The following is a 21,652-nucleotide window of genomic DNA, read 5'->3' on the forward strand; positions in this document are numbered from 1 at the left end:
GAAAATTTTCCCTCCTCCACCACCACTCTCTGTCTTCTATGATACAGCCAGTTACTTATCCAATTGGCCAAATTTCCTTCTATCCCACACCTCCTTATCTTCTTCATGAGCCTACCACGGGGAACCTTATCAAATGTCTTACTAAAATCCATGTATACGACATCAACAGCTCTACCTTCGTCCACACCTTTGTAGGGGTTGACTGTGTTAGAACAGTTTTCGTAGCTGTTAAGGTATAAACACTATCATGGTCATTTTTTTTCTTGTGTGTAATTGATAAAAGTTGTTGTTGATTGTTTTATATGTTAACTGTGTTCTGAAATAACTTGTTTGATAGAAGCTTCCTCGTGGCTCATTTGAATCATACCTGGAGTGAAACATCTTATGCTTACCCACAGCAAATGCAAAGTGTAAAACTTAGATCTAGGCTAATTTCATTAAAAAACTTGGAGTCTCTGACCTGGATTAAAACAACTTGATCTTATTCCACTGATGTTCACAAAATGATAGTTCATAACCTTTTTGGAAACTCGTTTCTTAATCTCTATCACACTTGGTTCAAAATTGAAAACTCTAGCAATATTTCTCAAGTCAGATGAAAGTAAGTGGCTCATATGGTAGTTTATGACTTTGAAAAAACCATGTTTGAAATTGTGTTTAAGAAGTTGGTTTTGGTTTTTGCTTTGAGGAGGAAAAGGACCAACTGCTTGTGAAAAGAAGACAGCAATCTTTTTGCAGTCTAGAGCCAGTCCACATTTGGAAGTGAATATCAGCTACTGCTAAGTTGCTACATGCCGAAAGTGGGCTGAAAATCTGGAGAGACCATGTTTCGTGATTTTCCTTGCCCCTCACCAGTGACATTGTGAGGTGCATACCCACAAAAGCGAGGTTTACAACAGGTTCATCCAGACGCAAACCTGTCATGGGGTTCCCTTTGGGGCACAAGGGTGAGTATAGCCCCGGAGTTGGCACCAGTTGGCATAATAGCAACTTGTGTTGGGGCAGTATCATGGACGGACCTAAGTGGAAGCTATGTGAGGAGGGGTTGTATCAGGGAGCGTGCACTGAAGTCGGTGGGGTGGGGTAGATAGATGCCAGTGATGATGGGGATAGAGGGAGATGCCAATGATGCTGGGGGAGGGGGTGTGAGGGAGATCCAGGCGATGATGGGTGTGGGTGGGGGAGAGCTGCCGGTGATGATTGTGGAGCGGGCAGAGGGAGATACTGGTGATGACTGTTTGGTGGGAGGATGGGTGCAGCTTATTTCATGCTATGATTGGGGTGCCTCTTTGAAAGTGCGCCCCAACCTCTGTGGACCTGGACTTTGTTGGCATCTTTAGGTGTCAATTTGAGAGTGTAAAACACGTCACCCCCCCGCCCCCCCCAAGTCATTTTTTGGTCAGGTTCCACCCAGTTTCTTTGACAAAATCACTACCCACTACTTTCTTCATGTGACAGTGTGGCCTGAGTCACTTATATCAATATTCATGGTATGTCTTTGTGATGTTCTTTAAATTGTGTAACATTTTTCTTTTTTGCCAGGTCCTCTGAGTCATTGACACAACATTGATTTTCTTGTGATATTCTGCCACACTTAGTTTCTTTTACACAGTTCTCCCTGTCAAAAATCTGCTGTCCATTTCAGTCATGATGAGGATTTTGAGCTATTTTGCTGGAATATCGCACTGCCATTTTAAAGTTTTCAACATTTCTGTCTACTTAATGACTTAATAACCCATTAGCTTGCCTTGTGAAAAGCTGCTATTTTTCTTTTCCAATTAAAACAAGGAGATTACACGACATCTGGTGGGAGGAGGTTGTTGAGTGATGATACTTCAGACATCACAGTTGTGTGGATCAGACTTGGCAGACCAGATGGTTGCTTCATGTCATAGGGTATCGGTAAATCAACATGGCTGTTTTTTTTTTCAATTTTCAAACTAAAACTGTCTGATCATGATATTTATACCAACATTTGAAGTAGAGATTAGAATGTAATCTTTAGTGTAATTTATTGTCACGCTATCCCATTCATGACACACGTAAGACTTCAGTTTGCTTATGTAAAAAGCCTGAATCATACTATTTTGCTGTATTAAAGAACAATACACAAATATCTTTAAAACCAAATAGAAATGACAAGATAATCGTAAAGCTCATCATTATCTTAATTATATCTATCTACTATCTGTAAATAAGCATAGCGAAACATAATAAATATAAAATGAATGTAGAAAATTAAGTTTTGTATCATTGTTTTCAGTCTCTCAGCTTTCACCTAGTGAATTTAAAAATGCTAAGGTTGCATTTGAAATTTGTGTACTGATACCATGGAATATGAATGTACACCAGTTTCCCAGCAGTTCCTCAAACGTTGGTATTCTCACCAGATTGTCTGGGACACTCTTTCCCAGAAGGAAAAGAGCAGATCCAAGGACAAGTTAAATCGCTTCACCCTTATATAGCTCTTAATGCCTGGTTCAAGAGCATCTTACGAATGCATTACTTAATTGAAGAATAGTGTGGGGTTGGGGAATTGGATCGAACAAAACTGGAAAAATGTTCCTGTCAATTCTAATAATAGATCATGTGCATTATTATAATATGTGCTGTTTTATGTAATCCTTCTCCCTGTACTTCACAATATTGTGATGTTAGTGTAGCTTTAAGAAGTGTTTTTTTTTAAATCATGTACTCTGCAGTTTTAAGTTTGTTTTGCTCATTGTTGCTGGGCTGTCTACGAGACTCTTTTTATTGCTGCTTTAATGGGGGTTTGCTTATTTTTATTAGGATGTTTATGACCCTGTATTGTTAGGACCAGAAGACAAAGGAGTAGAATTAGGCCACTCAGCCTATCGGGTCTGCTGCGCCATTCAATCATGGCTGATTTTTTTCCTCATCCCCATTCTCCTGCCTTTTTCCCATAACCCCTGACCTCCTAATTAATCAAACTGGTTGGCAAGTCAGGTGATAGGAGTTTTTTTTTTCATTTTCTGTTTGAGCTCCAAGTTTTGGTTTTAGAAGGGGCATCAAGCTGAAAAGAGGTCTCTCTCTCTGTCTCTGGTTTTAGAAATTCTGCTGGTTAGCTGAAAACAAGGTTTCCCCCTCTTTCTGAAGCAGGGAAATCGGCTGTTGGTGGCTTGCTTAATTTTGGGAAGTTGTTCCGACTTCAAACTGTTTTGAATCTATCTAGAGAACTGCAGACTTCATCCAAAGGTCTCAAGTCCAGTATCACTTGAGCATTAGTCTTTGGTGTGTTCAACCTGTGTAAAGGGTTTTGTCTATGGCAAAGGTTTTGTTGGATTGGAACATTTTATATATACTTGTTAAGGGTTATATATTATGTAGTTGTTTTGTTTCTTGTTTGTAATTGATGAGAGTTCTTGCTAATTATCTTATTATACATGTTAACCATATTCTTAAATAAATTTTGGTTGATAAAAGCACCGGAGTGGATCATTCAAATCACACCTGAAGTGAAACATATCATGCTTATCCTAGCCAAACTCAAGATGCAAAACTTAAGATCCAGGTGGGCTCCATAAAAAAACTGACCAGAATCATAATAACATATAATTACATAATTGGGGATTTGAGAATAAGTGAAATTTTTTCATCCTTTTTGTAGGGGAATTCATTGTTGACCAATGTAGATGAAAGAACAGGCAGTGACAGAATCTGACCTGGAGCCAAGCTGAAATGTGTAAAAGAACAGATGGCAGTGCACCTGCGCTATGATAGTGAAAGATTTATCCCAGCAAAATTAAAGCATGCCATGACTAAAAGAATAAATCTATTACTTCTCAGATCACATGGACATGTTTTAAAGAAACAAATTCAGGTTGAAAGACAACATTCTCTGCTTTATTCTAATTCAAATAACTAGAGGATGGAAAATAAGAAGAGAAACTGTGCCAGGATTCCAGCTCAAAGTCAACAGATATTTGACTAGTCCTTACCATAAGTGGGGCTGGAAAATCCCAGTCTGTTATAAGAAGAGAGGTGAACTTTATTTAAAATTGACCATGGGTAACTCCAAAAGAAATCAATTAATTTGGTGAATTCTGATACATCAAATCAACCACTTAGATTCTGACAGTTTGACGTAATCTAGAGACTATCCTAGGGTGATTGTGATAGTGGATTCCAATGTTGGATAGATGCTATTTCATGGGGATCACCTGACCTGGGAGTCGAAGGTCCAATCGCACATGTTAGGGAAGATGCGTTCATGTTCTGTTATTAATAAAGTTTACAGTAATGGCATCTGGCAAAGCTACTGGCAAAACCACAAAATGCCAGATTGAACATATTTTAGAAGTTGACATGCCCAACACAGTTTTACATGCAGTTAAACAGAAATGGCACTAGGGAAAAACAAATAGCTTAAAAGTAAAAAAAAACAAAACTGCTACTTAAACATTGGTCGATGTGGACAAGAGCACTTACCACTTTGTTTTTCTGTGTACAGAAAGCAATGTAAGAACTGTGGTCAACTAAATCACTTTGTTATAACGTGTACATTGAAAAAATGCACACAATTGCAGATGACCTTGAAACTGAACATTTCATTGGTGCAGTAATAAAAAATCCTGAAGATGATAAGCAGATGATGGGTTTAAAAATTGCCAGTTTGCTGGTGAATTTCAAGCTTAACACAGGACTACAGACAAATGTCACTCCTATAAACCTGTACTATCGAAGTAAAGAAAAACAGCTAACTAAAACAGAAGTGAAACTGTCTGTTTATACAGATGAAGAAATATCTGTAGACAGCCAATACTTAGACTGAGCTACAGAAACAGTCTCAAGCACTTCCATTCGTAGTGATGAAAAATGATACAACACTCATTCTTGGAATTAAAGCTTGTAAAAATTGGAAGCTAATCAAGAGAATAATGACTGTCATCTCTGACAACATCCCAGCTAATTACAAAGAGTACAAAGATGTGTTCATGGGAATTGTTTGCCTAAAAGGGAGAAAATACCATCAAGATTTATGAAACTCTGACACCCAAATTACATCCAGCCGGGAAAATGGCAGTAATGCTGAAAAACGTACTGAAAGCAGAGTTGGGCAGAATGTAGAAACTTCACATCATCAAGAAAATTAAAGAACTGATAAAGTGGGCTAATCCATTTGTAATTGTAGAAAAATCATATGGGATTCTACAAGTCTGTCTGGATCCAGAGACCTAAACCAGTCTGTACAAAGAAAGCATGATCACTTGCCAATAGTGGAAGAGATCACATGTAAGCTAGCTGATGCTGAATACTATTTAGTCTTGGATGCGAGTTCAAGCTTCTGGCAGGTTAAGTTGGATGAAGCAGCTCCTATTTCTGCACCTTTAATGCAACATATGGGCGCTACAGGTTTTGATGTTTACCTTTGGTATTAATTCAGCTCCTGAGGTGTTCCACAGAACAGTGAAGCAGTTGTTTGAAGCGTTAGAGGGTGTGGAAACTGATATGAATAATGGGGAGCCACGCAAGAAAAATACAAGCTTAGACTAAGGCAGGTGCTGGCAAGAGCAAAAGAAAATAACGCTGAAGAAGGAAAAGTGTAAAAGAAGTTTTAATAAAATCTAGTACTTGCGAGATAGGCTGACAAGTGAGGCACTGAAGCTGAACCAGAGCAAACTTGAAGCAGTCGGGAATGTGCCAGCCCCCAGAATGTACATAAGAACATAAGAACATAAGAAATAGGAGCAGAAGTAGGCCATCTGGCCCTTCGAGCCTGCCCCGCCATTCAATAAGATCATGGCTGATCTGTCGTGGCTCAGTTCCACTTTCCCGCCCTCTCCCCATAACCCTTAATCCCTTCTCTTATCAAAAACCCATCAACCCGCTTCTTAAAAATATTTAGCGAGGCAGCCTCCACCACTTCAACGGGCAGAGAATTCCAGAGATTCACCACCCTTTGAGTGAAGAAGTTCCTCCTCAACTCCGTTCTGAACCGCCCCCCCTTTATCTTGAGGCTGTGCCCCCTAGTCCTACTGTCTTTTTTGAGCGGGAAGAGTCTTTCCACCTCTATCCTATCCATCCCATTCATCATCTTATACGTCTCAATGAGATCTCCCCTCATTCTTCTAAACTCTAACGAGTACAAGCCTAGTTTATTCAGCCTCTCCTCATAGCTCAACCCCCTCAACTCCGGTATCAGCCTAGTAAACCTCCTCTGCACTCCCTCCAAGGCCAAAATATCCTTGCGCAGGTGCGGCGCCCAAAACTGCACACAGTACTCCAGCTGCGGCTGTAAGAATGATTTAGAAAAGTTTCTGGGCATGGTGACCTATCTTGGGAAATTCATTCGGCACATGCCAGACCTGACAGCACCTTTCAGAGAACTCCTACAAAATGATGTGGAATAGCACTGGGAACAAAGACAAGAAGAAACTTTGACCAGTCTAAAGATAACACTGATCCAGACATCAGTGTTAAAATATGATGAGATCACTAAGCCAGATCAAGATATCAGTGAATGCTCCTTCTGTTGTACAGGAGTATTGGAAGTTTCATGACGGACTTATGTAGCAGTTTGCTGCTTGTGTAGCAAAGGAAACAGGTTTTAAGGGAGAAAAGTTAATAATTCCTGAAACACTGAGGAAAGAAATGCTGCAATGTATACATGAAAGTCACCGCGGCATTCAGGGAAAGAGCTTGAGATGTAATATAATGGGTGGGAGTGGGAGCACAATCAGGGAAACAGTGGGGGCGATTCTCCCAAAAAAATTCGAAGTGTTGAATTTGCATAAAAACTGGAGTAAATCACCCTGGTTCTTTTCAGCGGGAGTTTCAAAATAAATCTCTCTCACTCTGCACTGCAAATCAGGGGCAGGGTCTGTTCCCAATCAGTAGCCTCCCTCCCTCCCTCTGTCACTCAGCCCAAATGCAGAGTAGCAGCAGGTCATGCCCCTTGGCACTGCCCTGTGCCTGGTGGGCAGTGCCAAGATGTCCCCTGGACATTGGCACTTTGCCCCATAGGCAGTGCCGGGCATCCAGGCCAGCACTACCAAGGTTGCAATGCTCAGAGAGCATCTCCAAGTGATCAATGCTCCAGAGGACCTTGATGGCCTCCCCTTCACTCCAGCAGGGTTGGGCCACTAACTCCCTGCAAGTGGGGACCTGTACTAAACCCCACTGGAGTGAACCATTCCTGGCGGGTGGGGAGATGCTAGCAGGCCCTGAGATTTCAGTCCCAAGCCTGCTAATAATTAAAATTGTATGCAAATAAACATCCACCTGTCGGAGACGTGCGGAGGCTGTGGCAGGAGTCCATGAAACAGCCTCCATTTGAATCTCAAAAGCAGCACAATGGAATGGGAGAATCCCCCAGTGAACTTATTTATTTAGCAAATACAAAATCCTTAAGCCAAGCCATTTCTTCCCATCCTGCTATGTTGAGTGCAGATAGCCTCCGTGAGTCTGTGGATTGGACACTCTTCTATAATGTGGGGCATCATATGCTTTCCTCTCTCCCACAGGTATGTAGAGAACTGGCACTGATGTCTGATCTGTGGAGGTTGGACAAGAAAGGGCCATGTTTCTGAACCTGTTGAAGATAGACCGCTCTTTCCTTGGAAGGTTGAAACCAGGCAGCTGTTCGGTTGGGTTTAGGACCAGGTACTTGTTTGTTGTTCCCAATGTTCCCGTTCATTTTTCCAAGTGAAATTTGTGTTGAAGTCCTGTATGGGAGGGTTTCTTCAGATTGGCCTTCTTAATGGGAGTCATACCTTGGGTGGCTGAAAAGTTCAGCATGAAGTGGCAGGTGAAGGGCATTGTAGACATTTTGTGTCATTTTGTGGATTGTTACAAGTCAGCAGATAAGTGGAGGAGTGATGTTTCTCAGGACAGAGAGCCAAGGGAATGGTGTTCAGTGTAGTGTTCCAGTATTGATACGCATGGTAGCATTCAGGTGGGTATCAACTCTATGTGTGTTTCTGTGTGTGAGATGATCTTGATCAGAGGCGCAGTATTCTGCTACTGAGTTTGGGAGGTGAGTGCTGCAGTTTGGAGGGTGATGGCAACAGCATGCCACATTGAGCCAACTAGTTTGGCAATCAAGTTGTTTCCAGACTTGACCTTGGCTGCAGTTGTTTCTAAGTGTTCCCAGAAGGTCAGTGTCCTATCTAGGATCACTCTGAACTATGTTGGGGTTGGTTGGTGCTGTACCTTGTAACCATTCATTTGAATGCTGAGATCTTTATTGGCTTTTGCATTGTGAGGATGCAATAAGTTGGATACTGTTTTTGCAGGGCTTGGCTTGACTCGCCATGTGTTGCAGTATTGTTCAAGTTTCGATAAATGCTCATTTAGGATCCAGTCCAAGGTGTCCAAGTCGAGGGCTTGAATTGAGAGTTAAATGTCGTTGGCACATATGACTTTTCAGGAGGTAGTTTTTGGAAGATGATTTGTGTACAAGTTGAACAGGGTTGGAGCCAGCACTGAGCTTTAGTGAAAGCATATACAGTGTGCCAAAAGTACACTGAAGGACAAAAAAAAACTTCAACCACAAAGTATTCCAGAGTGGCGGCTGACAGAAAATTGAAGTGGATTTGTTCACATTTGACAACAGTGAGTACCTACTAGCAGTAGATTATTATTTGAAGTATTTTGAGTTTGTCCTGCTGAGAAAGGTTAGTAAGAGCATCACTGTAATAAATCATTTGAAATCAATTTTTGCTCGCCATGGCATACCTGAAGTGCTCACTTCAAACAGCGATCCACTATTCTCAGGCACTGAGTTTTGCAAATTCGAACAAGACAAGGAGTTTCACTACACTACATCAATTCCCAAACATCCACGATCCAACGGTACCATGCAGACCTTAAAATGCCTGTTGAAGAAGGTGGAGGTGAATGGAAGAGACCCCTAAACTGGCTCTGCTGGATCTCAGGAATACTCCTTGTATCATCTCTGGCACAGCTTCTGATGGGGAAAAGACTAAGAATTAAACAGCAAACTCAGTCCCAATTACTATTTCCATGGTCAGTGAACCACAATGTGCGGGACCTGCTCAAACTGAGACACTTGAAGCAGAAAGAGTACCTTGATTGATGCGCCCAATTTCTGAACTGAATGTGCAAGAAACAGTGAGAATTCGACATCAAGGGATTTGAAATCCTGCTGTTGTCCGAGGAATCACAGGAGAACCAGGGCCTTATACAGTGTAGTCTTCAAATGGACAATTGTACAGGAGAAGCCAGAAATTCCTACGGAAGACAAATGAAATACAATCCTGCTCTGAACCAGCAAGTGTAGCTGAAGATCAAGAACCAGAATCCACCAAAGAAGCAATAGAAAACCAGACAAATCCCGAGAGTCCTGAAAACTATCTAAAGAATGAAAGTGACGCAGAGCTGGAGAAGACGCCTTGTCCTTCAAATTTAGAACCATTTAGAACATCCAGTGGAAACATTGTGAAAAAAACAGAGATATAGCCTAAATGAATAAAAGACAAAATTGACTAATCAAAACACTGTGAAAGAATAGATAGGAGACTTTTGTGTACTTGAGTAGGCAATGTTCATAGTCCATTTTGTTCTAACAAAAACTAGTCTGAAATTTTAAAAAAGGGAAATATCAAAATAATAGAGTGATCATGATAGTGGCCTCTAGTATTACATACAATATGGTACACTCTGCATTTCATGGGGTCACCTGACCTAGGGTTGCCGGTCAGATAGTACAAGGAAGAATGTAACTGCGCGGGACGTGGTTTCAAATCCCACCATGGCAGCTGATGGAATTGAAAACTAATTTCAGTAATTATGATCATGGAACTATCATTGATTGTTGTAAAATCCCATCTGGTTCACTAATGTCTTTTAGGGAAAGAAATCTGCCATCCTTACCTTTTCTGGCCTACATTTGATTCCAGACACACAGCAATGTGGTTGACTCCTGACTGCCCTCTGAAATTTTTTGATTTGACTTTATTTATTATTGTCACATGCATTAGTATACAGTGAAAAGTATTGTTTCTTGCGCACTATACAGACAAAGCATACCGTTCATAGAGAAGGAAACAAGAGAGTGCAGAATGTAGTGTTACAGTCATACCTAGGGTGTAGAGAAAGATCAACATAATGTAAGGTAGGGCCATTCAAAAGTCTGATGGCAGCAGGGAAGAAGCTATTCTTGAGTCGGTTGGTATGTGACCTCAGACTTCTGTATCTTTCATGCCGCACAGCTCAGGCTGGGTAGCAACTGTTGGTTTGTCAGCAACAATCACATCCTATAAAAGAATCTCTAATAATTGTCTTTCCTGAAATTGAATCACCTCGTTCATACAGCAATAATGCTGAATTTGATCTGACAGGTTGGTAGGAAACCTTTGTAAATATTAATTAATGACTAGCATCTGGAATACATGATGGCTGACAAAATATGGAGGATACCACTTTCAGTCTGTTGGAGCAAAAGTTGAAAGAAAAATTGAGAACAAAAAAATGTTAATCATAGCTCTTTGCAACTGTTTGTAGTCCTGAAGGTGAAACTGCATCTTCTGTTTAACAGGATGTTGTGTCTTATGGAAATTTGAAATAAATGAGACTCCTGGGATTGAAATCTTCCAGTAAGGAAAGATAAACCTTTGTGATCTTCTACCAAATGCCTTATTTTCCCAATTATAATTTCAACCATGAAGAGCAGTAAAACCTGTAACCTAGGTGTTCGGTGCAACACTCTGAAACCAATCTAGGTCAACAAGCACTGGGGTGATAGGTGAATGGGACTTGCTGTGAGTTTGACATGGATAGCAGAGTTTTGGACGACCTCAAATTTATGGGGGTGGAAGATATGAGGCCAACCAAGAATGCATTTGAATAATGAGTTCCAGAGGTAAAAAAGATTGAGGGATGCAGCTGAATGAATGATTTTCTGTTCCACTTTTTTTCCAAAAACATCTGAATTACTCTGAGGAATATGTGACAAGTGATTTAAAACAATGTCGTTTTACATTAGGGAACTAGATTTGAGTCAGAGCCAGACTGATGAGATTAAAGTTCCCTATTTCGTCTTTTTCCAGTTGTAAGATTCTATTGTGAAATTTGGTTGGGTAATCTTAGTCAAATCCCGAGCAGATACTTGTCCACAGCAAAATAGTGTTTACTTTTGGAACTGGTTACAACTAAATCGGCAAATGCCTGAAACTTCCAACCAATACTTCAGGTACAAAGTTCTCAATCTCATATCTAGTTCTGTTCGCATTTCATCCCTTTCAAACACGCAACCTTCTCCAGCCCTACAACCTCTTCTGCATTTAACAACAGCAACTCCAAAAATCAGAGATCACTATCTGATGGGTAAGATTCATGATTTCTGGGTTTGGCAGATCTTCAACCCCCAATGCAATCTCACGGATGGCAAGTGTGGGCCCACGATCTCATCCTACCTCTATAAAGCATCCCAAGATACTTCTGAGGAGCACTATCAAACAAAATTTGACACTTATTTAGGCAGTCGACTAAATGCTTTGTTAAAGATGGTGGTTTTAAGGAGTACTTTAAAAGAGGAAACAGAGAGGTTTAAGAAGGAAATTTCAGAGCTCAGAACCCTAGCAGTTGAAGGCACATAATTGCCAATGGTGTAAATATTAAAATTGGGGAAGCACAAAAAGCACACCAATAGAGATGCAAATAACTCAAAGAAAATTATGGAGATTAGGAGGGGTGAGGCCATGGAGATGTTAGTCTTCATCAATGACATGTTGAAGGCTCCAGAAAATATGTCGTAGCTTCTCCGCTCCAGGAAAGTACTGGACAATGAAGGGTATCCTGTCCGCTGTGTCCCGTGTTTGTCTCCTGATGACGTCGGTGCGGTGTTTTGCTGTGGCACGTCAGAACTGTCGATTGATGAGTCGAGCGCCATATCCTGTTCTTTTGATGGCATCTTTCAGCATCTGGAGGCATCTGTTGTGATCCTCCTCATCTGAGCAGATCCTGTGTATATGGAGCGCTTGCCCTTAGGTCAGATCCAGCAGAGGTAGTGGCACAGTGGTATACGGTTAGAACAAAATATGGAACATTACAGCACAGTACAGTTGAGAGGGAGTTGCCCTGGGGGTCCTTAACATTGACTCCGGACTATGAAGTCTCCTGGCTTCAGGTTAAACATGGGCAAGAAAACCTCTTACTGGTTAGCATGTACCTCTTTCGACTGATGGATCAGTATTCTATATTGATCAACACTTGGGGGAAGCCCTGAGGGTGGCAAGACCGCAAAATGTACTCTGGATGGGGGATTTCAAAGTCCATCACCAAGAGTGGCTTGGCAGCAGCAATACTAATCAAGCTGGTCAGGTCCTAAAGCATATAACTGCTTGACTTGGTCTGCAGCAGGTGATAAGGGAACCAACAAGAGGAAATAACATACTTGATCTCATCCTTACCAATCTGCCGGCTGCAGATGCATCTGTCCACGATACCATCAGTAAGACAGACCACTGCACAGTCCCACCTTCACATTGAGAATAACCTTCATCGTGTTGTGTGGCATTATCACTGTGCTAAATGGGATAGACTTCTAACCGATCTAGCAACTCAAGACTGGGCATCCATGAGGCACTGTGGGCAATCAACAGCAGCGGAATTGTACTCCAACACAATCTGCAACCTCATGGCCCAGCATATCCCCCACTCAACCATTGCTGTCAAGCCAGGGGATCAACCCTGGTTCAATGGAGAGTGCAGGAGGGCATGCCAGACGCACCAGGCATACCTAAAAATGAGGTATCAACCCGGTGAAGCTACCAAACAGAAATACTTGCATGCCAAATGGCAAAAGCAGCAAGTGATAGTTAGACCTAAGTGATCCCACAACCAACGGATCAGGTCTAAGCTCTACAGTCCTTCCACATCCAGCCGAGAATGGTTGTGGACAATTAAACTCACTGGAGGAGGAGACTCCACAAATATCGCCATCTCCAGTGATGGAGGAGCCCAGCTCATCAGTGCAAGATAAGGCTGAAGTATTTGCAGCAATCTTCAGCCAAAAGTGCCGAGTGGATGATTCACCTTGACTTCTCCAGTAGTCCCCAGCACCTGAGATGGCAGTCTCTAGCCAATTCCATTCACTCCACGTGATATCAAGAAACAATTGGAGGCAATGGATATTGAAAAGGCAATGGGCCCTGATAAAATTTCAACAATAGTACTGAAAATGTGCTCCAGAACTTGCAGCTCCCCTAATCAAGCTCTTCCATTCAATTACAACACTGGCATCTACCCAACAAGGTGGAACATTGCCCAGGTATGCCCTGTACACAAAAAGCAGGACAAATCCAACCCGGCCAGTTACCTCCCAATCAGTCTACTCTCGATCATTAGTAAAGTGATGGAAGGGGTTATCAAGAGTGTTATAAAGCAGCGCCTGCTCAGCAATAGCCTGCTCAGTGACACCCACTTTGGGTTTCGCCAGCGTCATTCAGCTCCTGACTTCATTACGGCCTTGGTTCAAACATGGACAAAAGAGCTGAATTCCAGAGGTGAGGTTAGAGTGACAGCCCTAGCAAAACTGGAATCAATGGATATCAGGGAAGAAACTTTCCACTGGTTGGAGTCATATCTAGTACATAAGAACTTGGTCATGGTTGTGGAGGGTCAATCATCTCAGGTCCATGACATCTCTGCAGGAGTCCCTCAGGGCTATGCCCAACAATCTTCAGCTGCTTTATCAATGACCTTTCCTCCATCATATAGTCAGAAGTGGGGATGTTTGCCGATGATTGCACAATGTACGGCACTATCTGCAAGTCCTCAGACACTGAAGCAGTCCGTGTCCAAATGCAACAAGATCTGGACAATACCCAGGCTTGGGCTGACAAGTGGAAAATAATGCTTGTGCTACACGAATGCCAGGCAATGACCATCACCAATAAGAGACACGCAAACCGCTGCCCGTTAACATTTAGTGGTGTAACCATCACTGAATCCCCCACTGTCAACATTCTTGGGGTTACCATTAACCAGAAACTCAAATGGATTCTCCACATAAACAGTGGCTACAAGAGCAAGTCAGAAACTAGGAACACTGCAGTGAGTAACTCATCTCCTGACTCCTCAGAGCCTATCCACCATCTATAAGACACAAGTCAGGAATGTGACAGAATACTCCCCACATGCCTGGATGGATGCAGCTCCAACAACACCCAAGAAACTTGACACCACCCAGGACAAAGCAGACCCCTTGATTGGCACCACGTCTACAAACATTCAATTCTGAGCATCAGTGGGTACTATCTACAAAAGGCACTGCAGCAATTCACCAAAGATCCTTAGACAGTACTGTCCAAACCCACGACCACTTCCATCTAAAAAGTTCAGGGCAGCAGATAAATAAGAACACCACCGTCTGCAAGTTCCTCTCCAAGCCACACACCATTCTGACTTGGAAATATATCACCATTCCTTCACAGTTGCTGAGTCAAAATCCTGGAATTCTCTCCCCAACGGCATTGTGGGTCAACCCACAGAATGTGGACTGCAGCATTTCAAGCAGGCAGCTCACCACCACCTTCTCGAGGGCAACTAGGGATGGGCAATAAATGTTGGGCAACGAGCGGCGCCCATGTCCCATGAATGAATAAAAAAAAGAGGTTGCATAGGCTTGGGTTGTTTTCATTGGAGTAGAGAAGACTAAGGGGCAACCAGATTGAGGTGTACAAGTTTGTGAGCGACATGGACAGATTGGATAAGGAGCAGCTGTTTTTATTAGTTGAAGGGTCAGTCACAAGGGGACATGTGTTCGAGGTGAGGGCAGGAGATTTGGGAGGATGTGAGGAAAAACCTTTTTACACAGAGGTTGGTGATAGCCTGGAATGCACTGCCTCGGAGGGTAGTAGAGGCAGGTTGCCTCACGTCCTTTAAAAAAGTATGAGCACTTGACATATCATAACACTCAGGGCTATGGGCCAAGCGCTGGCAGATGGGGTCTGGTGGGAGTTCCGGCGTTTCTAATGTGTCGGTGTGGATTCCATGGGCCGAAGGACTTCTTCTGCGCTGTATGATTCTATGACATCACTTCCACGTCAGCATAGTTCCAACAAGCAACAGACCAAATTTTAAGCAGATTAGATGGAGTCCAGTGTTACCTGGATGACATCTTGTTTCCTGGGAAAAATGAAGAAGAATATCTTCACAATCTACATGCCACATTCCAGAGATTTAAAGATTATGGATTAAGACTCCAGAAAGACAAATGTGAATTCTTCCAATCTGCAGTTCACTATCTGGATCATGTCATCAACACCAAGGAACTGCATAAGTCGCCTTCAAAATTCCAAAGTCTTTACTGTAGACATACAGAGCCAGATTGCAAGTAAGAAATCCTCAATCATGAGGGACTGCCTAAGAATAAGCACCTACAGATTTTGCAGGGATCCTAAAGGTAACCTTCTGGTCAAGGGAAGAGAAATATTGCATTTATATTTTACATAGACACCTGCACCTCAAAATGTCAACCAACTTTGAATTTTCTAAAGCCTAATATTGAAAGTTTGTCCCTAATATGGCTAACCTAAAATCCTTACACAACTTGCTATTTCAAAATAGAAAGTGGAAGTGACACATTTTGATCTAAATTTACCTGTGCAACTGGCATGTGACACATCATCTTATGGGGTTAGTGGTTTCCCACATAATGCCGGCAGGTAAAGAGAAGTCAGTAGCCTTCATGTCCAGGACCTTGAATAAGGCCAAAAGCAATTATGCACAGAGAAGGAAAGAAGCCTTAGGGATCATTTTCAGAATTAAATTGTTCTACCAATTCCTATACAGGAGGAAATTCACTTCACACTTCTTGTTGCATCTAAATGGCTTTGGCAGGTTGTGAATAATGACGTAGTGACTTGGACATTATACCTTTTTTCTCATTCTTTGCATAGCATTCATTCTGTGCCATTCTTCTGTAACATATTATTTCCCATGATCCATCTTCATATGCCAGCATTTGCACAATTCCATAACCTATATAAATGCAATATTTGTCTTCCCTTGAACAGAAGGTTACCTTTAGGATCCTTGCAAAATCTATGGGGGCCGGGGGGAGGGGTGGGGGCGGGGAGGAGGGTTGGGAGCAGGGAGTCCCGTCAAAGTGTCAAGATCTGGAGAGAGCTGAAGAGTTTCATACCAATTTTCTCGAAGGAGCTGTCATTTTGGCAAATTTTCATAACGTTTCCCCTACTGAGTCAATGAGCTTGTGAGTCCCATCCGCTAACTGGATTTGTCTTCTATTTATCTAAGTGTTATTTCAGTGATCGGTGCCTTTATATTGGGGGCCAGGAATTCCCCAGTATAAAGGCACCGATTTTAAAATTTTAAAATTCTTCAGGGATGCTTTGAGAGCATTCCTGAAGCTTTTCCTGTGCCTTCCTAAGAGTCTTTTACCACAACAATGTTCAGATTAGGAAAGTTATTTTGTGAGCCTGGTGTCATGCATGCAGACAAAGTGATCCACCAGTGAAGCTGGTTTTTACGTGTTTAGCACTTCAACACTGAAAGTATTGGCTTAGAAGAAAATCTTAACATTAGACTGCATAACCTGCCAACAAATTTGAGAATTTTGATGAGGCAGCATTGGTGATATTTCTCCAGTGTTGAGATAGATTGTCAGAGCCTGCAATGCCTATAGGAGCACAGGGGTCGCTGCTGCCCAGTAAACATGACAATCTCAGATTTGTAGTCCTGGTTCCTGAGTACCCTTTCCATCAGCTTTCTTCATTTTAATTATTGAAGAATAGGTAGCAGCTTGCCCGGTAAATAGACATAAATTTGCATAATAAGTGGCTTGATGTACAAACTAAGTGATGAAAATTCTCTCCATGCTGACCCCACCAGGAATAGGACAAATAACTCAGCACCACTTGCTGATAAGATTGGGTTAGCTCCCATATTGCCTCAATCCATATTGACTAATATTTCTGTGACTGACACATTTCTATCACCATAAGTCAATAATATTTATTATTGTGCTAAAAAAACAAAAGGAAGTTCACAACCTCTACTCTGTAAGCAGTGAATATTTTCCTTTGCCTCAATTCTTGACAATGCAGACTTTGTTCTAATGCATGAAATCAAAGACATTTCCAAGAACAAAGAAATGAATGATTATTGCAATGTACTGAATACTGTAAAACTTTCAAACCCTTCTGCTATTTTTTCCATTGTCTTTTCATTTCTTAAGTTCAGTTCATTGAACCCTGACCCTGTTTTTCCCTAATCTGGGATGCTGAAAACAAAATCATTACATTCTCACTCCAGTGGTTGGCTAACTCAGCAGAGAGTGGGGGTTTGCAAGATAATCTAAATTGTTTTATTCCCTCTCAAACTACTTTTTGGAGAAGCAAATTGAAATCAATCTTCCAGTTGAATGTATTTTTTAATTAGAAGTCAAAATCTCTCTGTCTCCTATAAATGAATTATTTACCTACACTTTTCTTTGGTGTTTCTGCACCACAAGCTGCTACACTGAATCAGTTACAGTTGGTTATGCGATGATTCTGCACACAATGCACTTCTCCATGATAATTTGAACCAAAGATACAGTAATAAAACGACATAGAAACATTAAAAATATGCACGGGAATAAGCTATTCGGCCCTTTGACCCTGCACCACCATTCAATATGATCATGGCTGATCATGCACTTCCGGTATCCCACTCCCGTTTTCTCTCCATACCCTATGATCCCTCTTGAACATATCTAATGAACTGGCCCCAACAGCTTCCTGTAGTAGAGAATGCCATAGGTTCACAACTCTGAGTGAATAAGTTCTTCCTTATCTCAGTCCTGAATGGCTTACCCCTCATTCTCAGAATGTGACTCCTAGTCTTTGGCTTCTCCAACATCGGGAACATTCTTCCCTGCATCTAGCCTTTCCAGTCCCCTCAGGATTTTGTATGTTTCTATGAGATCCCCTACCATTCTTCCAAACTCCAGTGAGTACAAGCCCAGTCGATCCAGTCTCTCTAGTGGCAAATTATAAATTTGAACCGTTGTAAGCTTTATGAACTCAAGGAAGTTATTCAAATTTGAAGGAAAATTTGCAGAACTGTGGGGAAATAATAGAATAGGACTAATTGAATATATTTGAAATGGCCATCAAATGAACAACAGCTTCCTGTGTGGTGTAAGATTCTAAAGTTTGACCCATTGTGCATCATCACGAGGGCATTGTAATGATCAGTGATGAATCTGAGCATCAGCAGTGCTTTCAGTGTGAGTTGCAGAGTCAATGCTGAAATGGTCCATACAAAGGAGGAAATGCAAAATAATAACAATGGATCAGATAGAGAGGGATATTTATGCAGGTTGTGCCTGCAATAATTCCATGAGCTTATCCACTTTATATGTTTCTCAATGCTAGTTAGTTGGATGTTTTTGATTTTGGGTCTTTGAAATATATTCCATTCATATTCATTTTTCCAACTATTCTTGCTTCATTTACAGCAAACTACCTAGCTGGGCTAGGGCTGTGGTTCCAAGGATCTTTTACGTCACTGAAAAGGCCTGGAATTATTATCCATACACAATCACAGGTAAGATTTAGCGCAATTATTTAATATTTGATTTTTACTATGCAATGTAGCAGAAGATTTTTCCTTGAAGAGTGAGGTTATTTTCATGACATCAACAATTTTATCAATTTTAAATACCTATATGTCATATTTCTACCTGAGGAGCACATGTAGACTTCATCTTCCTTAATAAAGTAAAAGCAAAATACTCCAGATGCTGGAAACCCAAAATCAAACAGCAATTGCAGGAAGTACTCAGCATGTCTGGCAGCATCTATACAGAGAGAAACCTAGTTAACGTTTCCCAAACACTGCCTGGAGAGCATTTGAAAATTGGAGAAAACAGAGAGGGGGAGAGGGTTTGGGTGAAAGGAAACTTAAAAATCCAAACAAAAGGATTGAGTTAAGGGCAAGCTGACTGCGACAGGAAAGGACAGCGAGTTTAACCAAAATTTAAATCAGCAAATAAATTCATTGCATGGAATAGAAATAAAAGTTGAAATGAAAGGTTTATCTGATGCATAAATCATCTTCAATGAGGTAGCGATAAACTATTTAGAACCAATCACAATAAGAACTAGGAGCAAGAATAGGCCAATTCACTCCTCAAACCTGCTCTGCCATTCAATAAGATGTTTTTGTGGACTCAGCTCCACTTACCTGCCCACTCACCATTACCCTTAATTCCCTTACTGTTCAAAAATCTATCTGTCTATCTTTGCCCTAAAAACATACAACGAAGTAGCCTCAACTGCTTCATTGGTATGGCATTCCACAGATTCACAATCCTTTGGGTGAAATAGTTTCTCAACTCAGTTCTAAATCTGCACCCCCTTATTTTGAGGCTATGCCCCCTAGTTCTGGTTTCATCTGCCAGTGGAAACAACCTCCCTACTTCTATCTTATCTATTTCCTTCATAATTTTATATGTTCCTGTAAGATCCCCCATTCATTTTCCTAAATTCCAATAAGTATAGTCCCAATCTACTCAATTTCTCCTCATAAGCCAATCCTCTCAACTTCAGAATCAGCCCTGTGAATCTCCTCTGCACCTCCTCCAGTACCAGCATATCTTTCTTCATAAAATCCCTAAAGTGCAGAAGGAGGCCATTCGGCCCATTGAGTCTGCACCAATCAAAATCCCACCCAGGTCCTATTCCAGTAACACCACATATTTACCCTGCTGATCCTCCTTACTCTAGGGTCAATTTAGCATGACCAATCAACCTAACCCGCACATCTTTGAAATGTGGGAGGAAACCAGAGCACCCAGAGGAAATCCATGCAGACACAGGGAGAATGTGCAAACTCCACACAGACAAGGCTGGAATTGAACCCAGGCCCCTGGTGCTGTGAGACAGCAGTGCTAACTACTGTGCCACCATGCTGCCCTATCGTTTAGGGGGATTAGCAGGGTAAATGTGTGGGGTGATGGGAATAGGACCTAGGCAGGATTGTGGTATGATCAAGGGGATAGGGTGGGGGTTGGGATTGGATAATATAATCAAGGTTGGGAAATAAACATTTCAGGGTACACGATATTTCAGAAAGACAGGATGACAAAGGAGATAGAGGTGCCATTATATAAAGGAATGACATGAAAGACATTTATGAGAAAAGATCTGGTGTGCGATCTTACTGGTGCAGCATAAGATTTCCTGTGAGGCCAAAAATCCATTAATTCCTAAAAAGGGCACAAAGCCAATTTGCATTGGATTGTCTTAATTTCAGTCCTATTAGCGCATCCGGTATGGCATCTTATGCTTTCTTGGACTCTTCCCTCCTCACTGGCATGACCTCACACCAGTAAAAATCATTGCTGGTCTCCACCAGCGGAGACCAGGCCTGATGGCCACGCCAGGGGATTCGGAGGTCATTACAGTCCGTAGGTGGTCGGATTCCACTGAAGAACAAAAACTCGAGAAAAGCCCATCTGTGGCTCACTCAGGAAGTTAAGAACAGTACTAGATTAAAATAAAAGGCTTACAATGTTGCAAAAACAGTTAGCAAGTCTGAGAATTAGAACTGTTTTAGAAAGCAGCATAGAGCCACCAAAAAGTTGATGAAAGTTGATAAAAAGAGAAAAATTGAATGTGAGAAGTATAAAAACAGATTACAAGAGTTTTCTAAACATATAAAAAGGGAGAAAGCTGCTCAAGAAAACATTGGCTCCTTAGAAGCAAAGACAAGAAAAATGATCGTGATGAATGAAGAAATGAAGACATTGAATAAATATTATGGGCACAATCTTCCCAAAATAAGTGCCTTTAAAGTCTGAAAACTCCATTTTGTTCAGCGAGATACAATATCCCCACACTCTGTCAATATATTTGGCAGCCTGGAGATTCACATTGGTAGGCAGCGCAATCACACAGGTGCACTGGGAGATCCCCTGCCAACCAACACCCCCCGCCATCATCAGAAGCAGTGTAATCCCCCCATGGCAACACAAGTCGCCAACAGTGGGTCATCAGAACCCTCCCGACTGGTCCCCCATCATGACTCCTTCTATGACCCTCCCTCCCTGTCCTTTGCTGATCAACCTGCCACATACCTCCCTGGGACACACAATCCCATTTTGTTGATCGTCTTCCACCCCCCACCGCCCCCCACCCCACACTCCACTTTGCTGATCCCTTTTTGCCGATCCCCCCATCTCCCGATCAATTCCCCTTTGCAGTCCCTCCTCCCCAAAACTCACCACTTTGCCTCTGCCTCCTCGCAGAGCCCCTCCCCCTCTTTGCTTTCCACCCCCATAATTGCCCCACCCATACTCAGGTCCCATTCCTTTGGCACTACCCTGCCATTTTTATGGTGCCTGGTGGGCACTGTTGGACTGGCGATGCCCGATGGGCACTGTCTGGCATCTCCTGACCAGCCAGGAGCTTCAATAGCCTCCGATCCCCCTGATATGGCCATCACATCTGGTCTGCATTGGTGGGGACCATGAATGATGACAGAAATATTCCAGGAGGCTGGAAACAACCATGGCGGCCCCATTAATGTCATGCTAGTAATGACATTAAAATTTAAATTGACTTCCCAACCCACCAGCAGAACAGGGTCAGGAAGCTGGTGTTCAGCATCAGGATGCAAACTGGATTTTCAGCCTTGCATACTATCCTCTCATCTCACT

At 42.0% G+C, this 21,652-nt stretch overlaps 1 protein-coding gene across 1 annotated transcript in view; it reads left to right on the plus strand.

The window, feature by feature from the left end:
* Window positions 1–21,652, plus strand: part of LOC145356590 (cytoplasmic phosphatidylinositol transfer protein 1-like) — a 348,840-nt gene that overhangs the window by 223,153 nt on the left and 104,035 nt on the right. The window contains exon 3 of the mRNA XM_080209373.1: window positions 18,449–18,537. Coding sequence (XP_080065499.1) covers window positions 18,449–18,537 — 89 coding nt within the window. The remainder of the gene's footprint in view (window positions 1–18,448; window positions 18,538–21,652) is intronic.

This window comes from Carcharhinus amblyrhynchos, chromosome 21 (genome assembly GCF_965287045.1).
Source record: "Carcharhinus amblyrhynchos chromosome 21, sCarAmb.v2.hapA, whole genome shotgun sequence".
Classification (NCBI taxonomy): domain Eukaryota; kingdom Metazoa; phylum Chordata; class Chondrichthyes; order Carcharhiniformes; family Carcharhinidae; genus Carcharhinus; species Carcharhinus amblyrhynchos.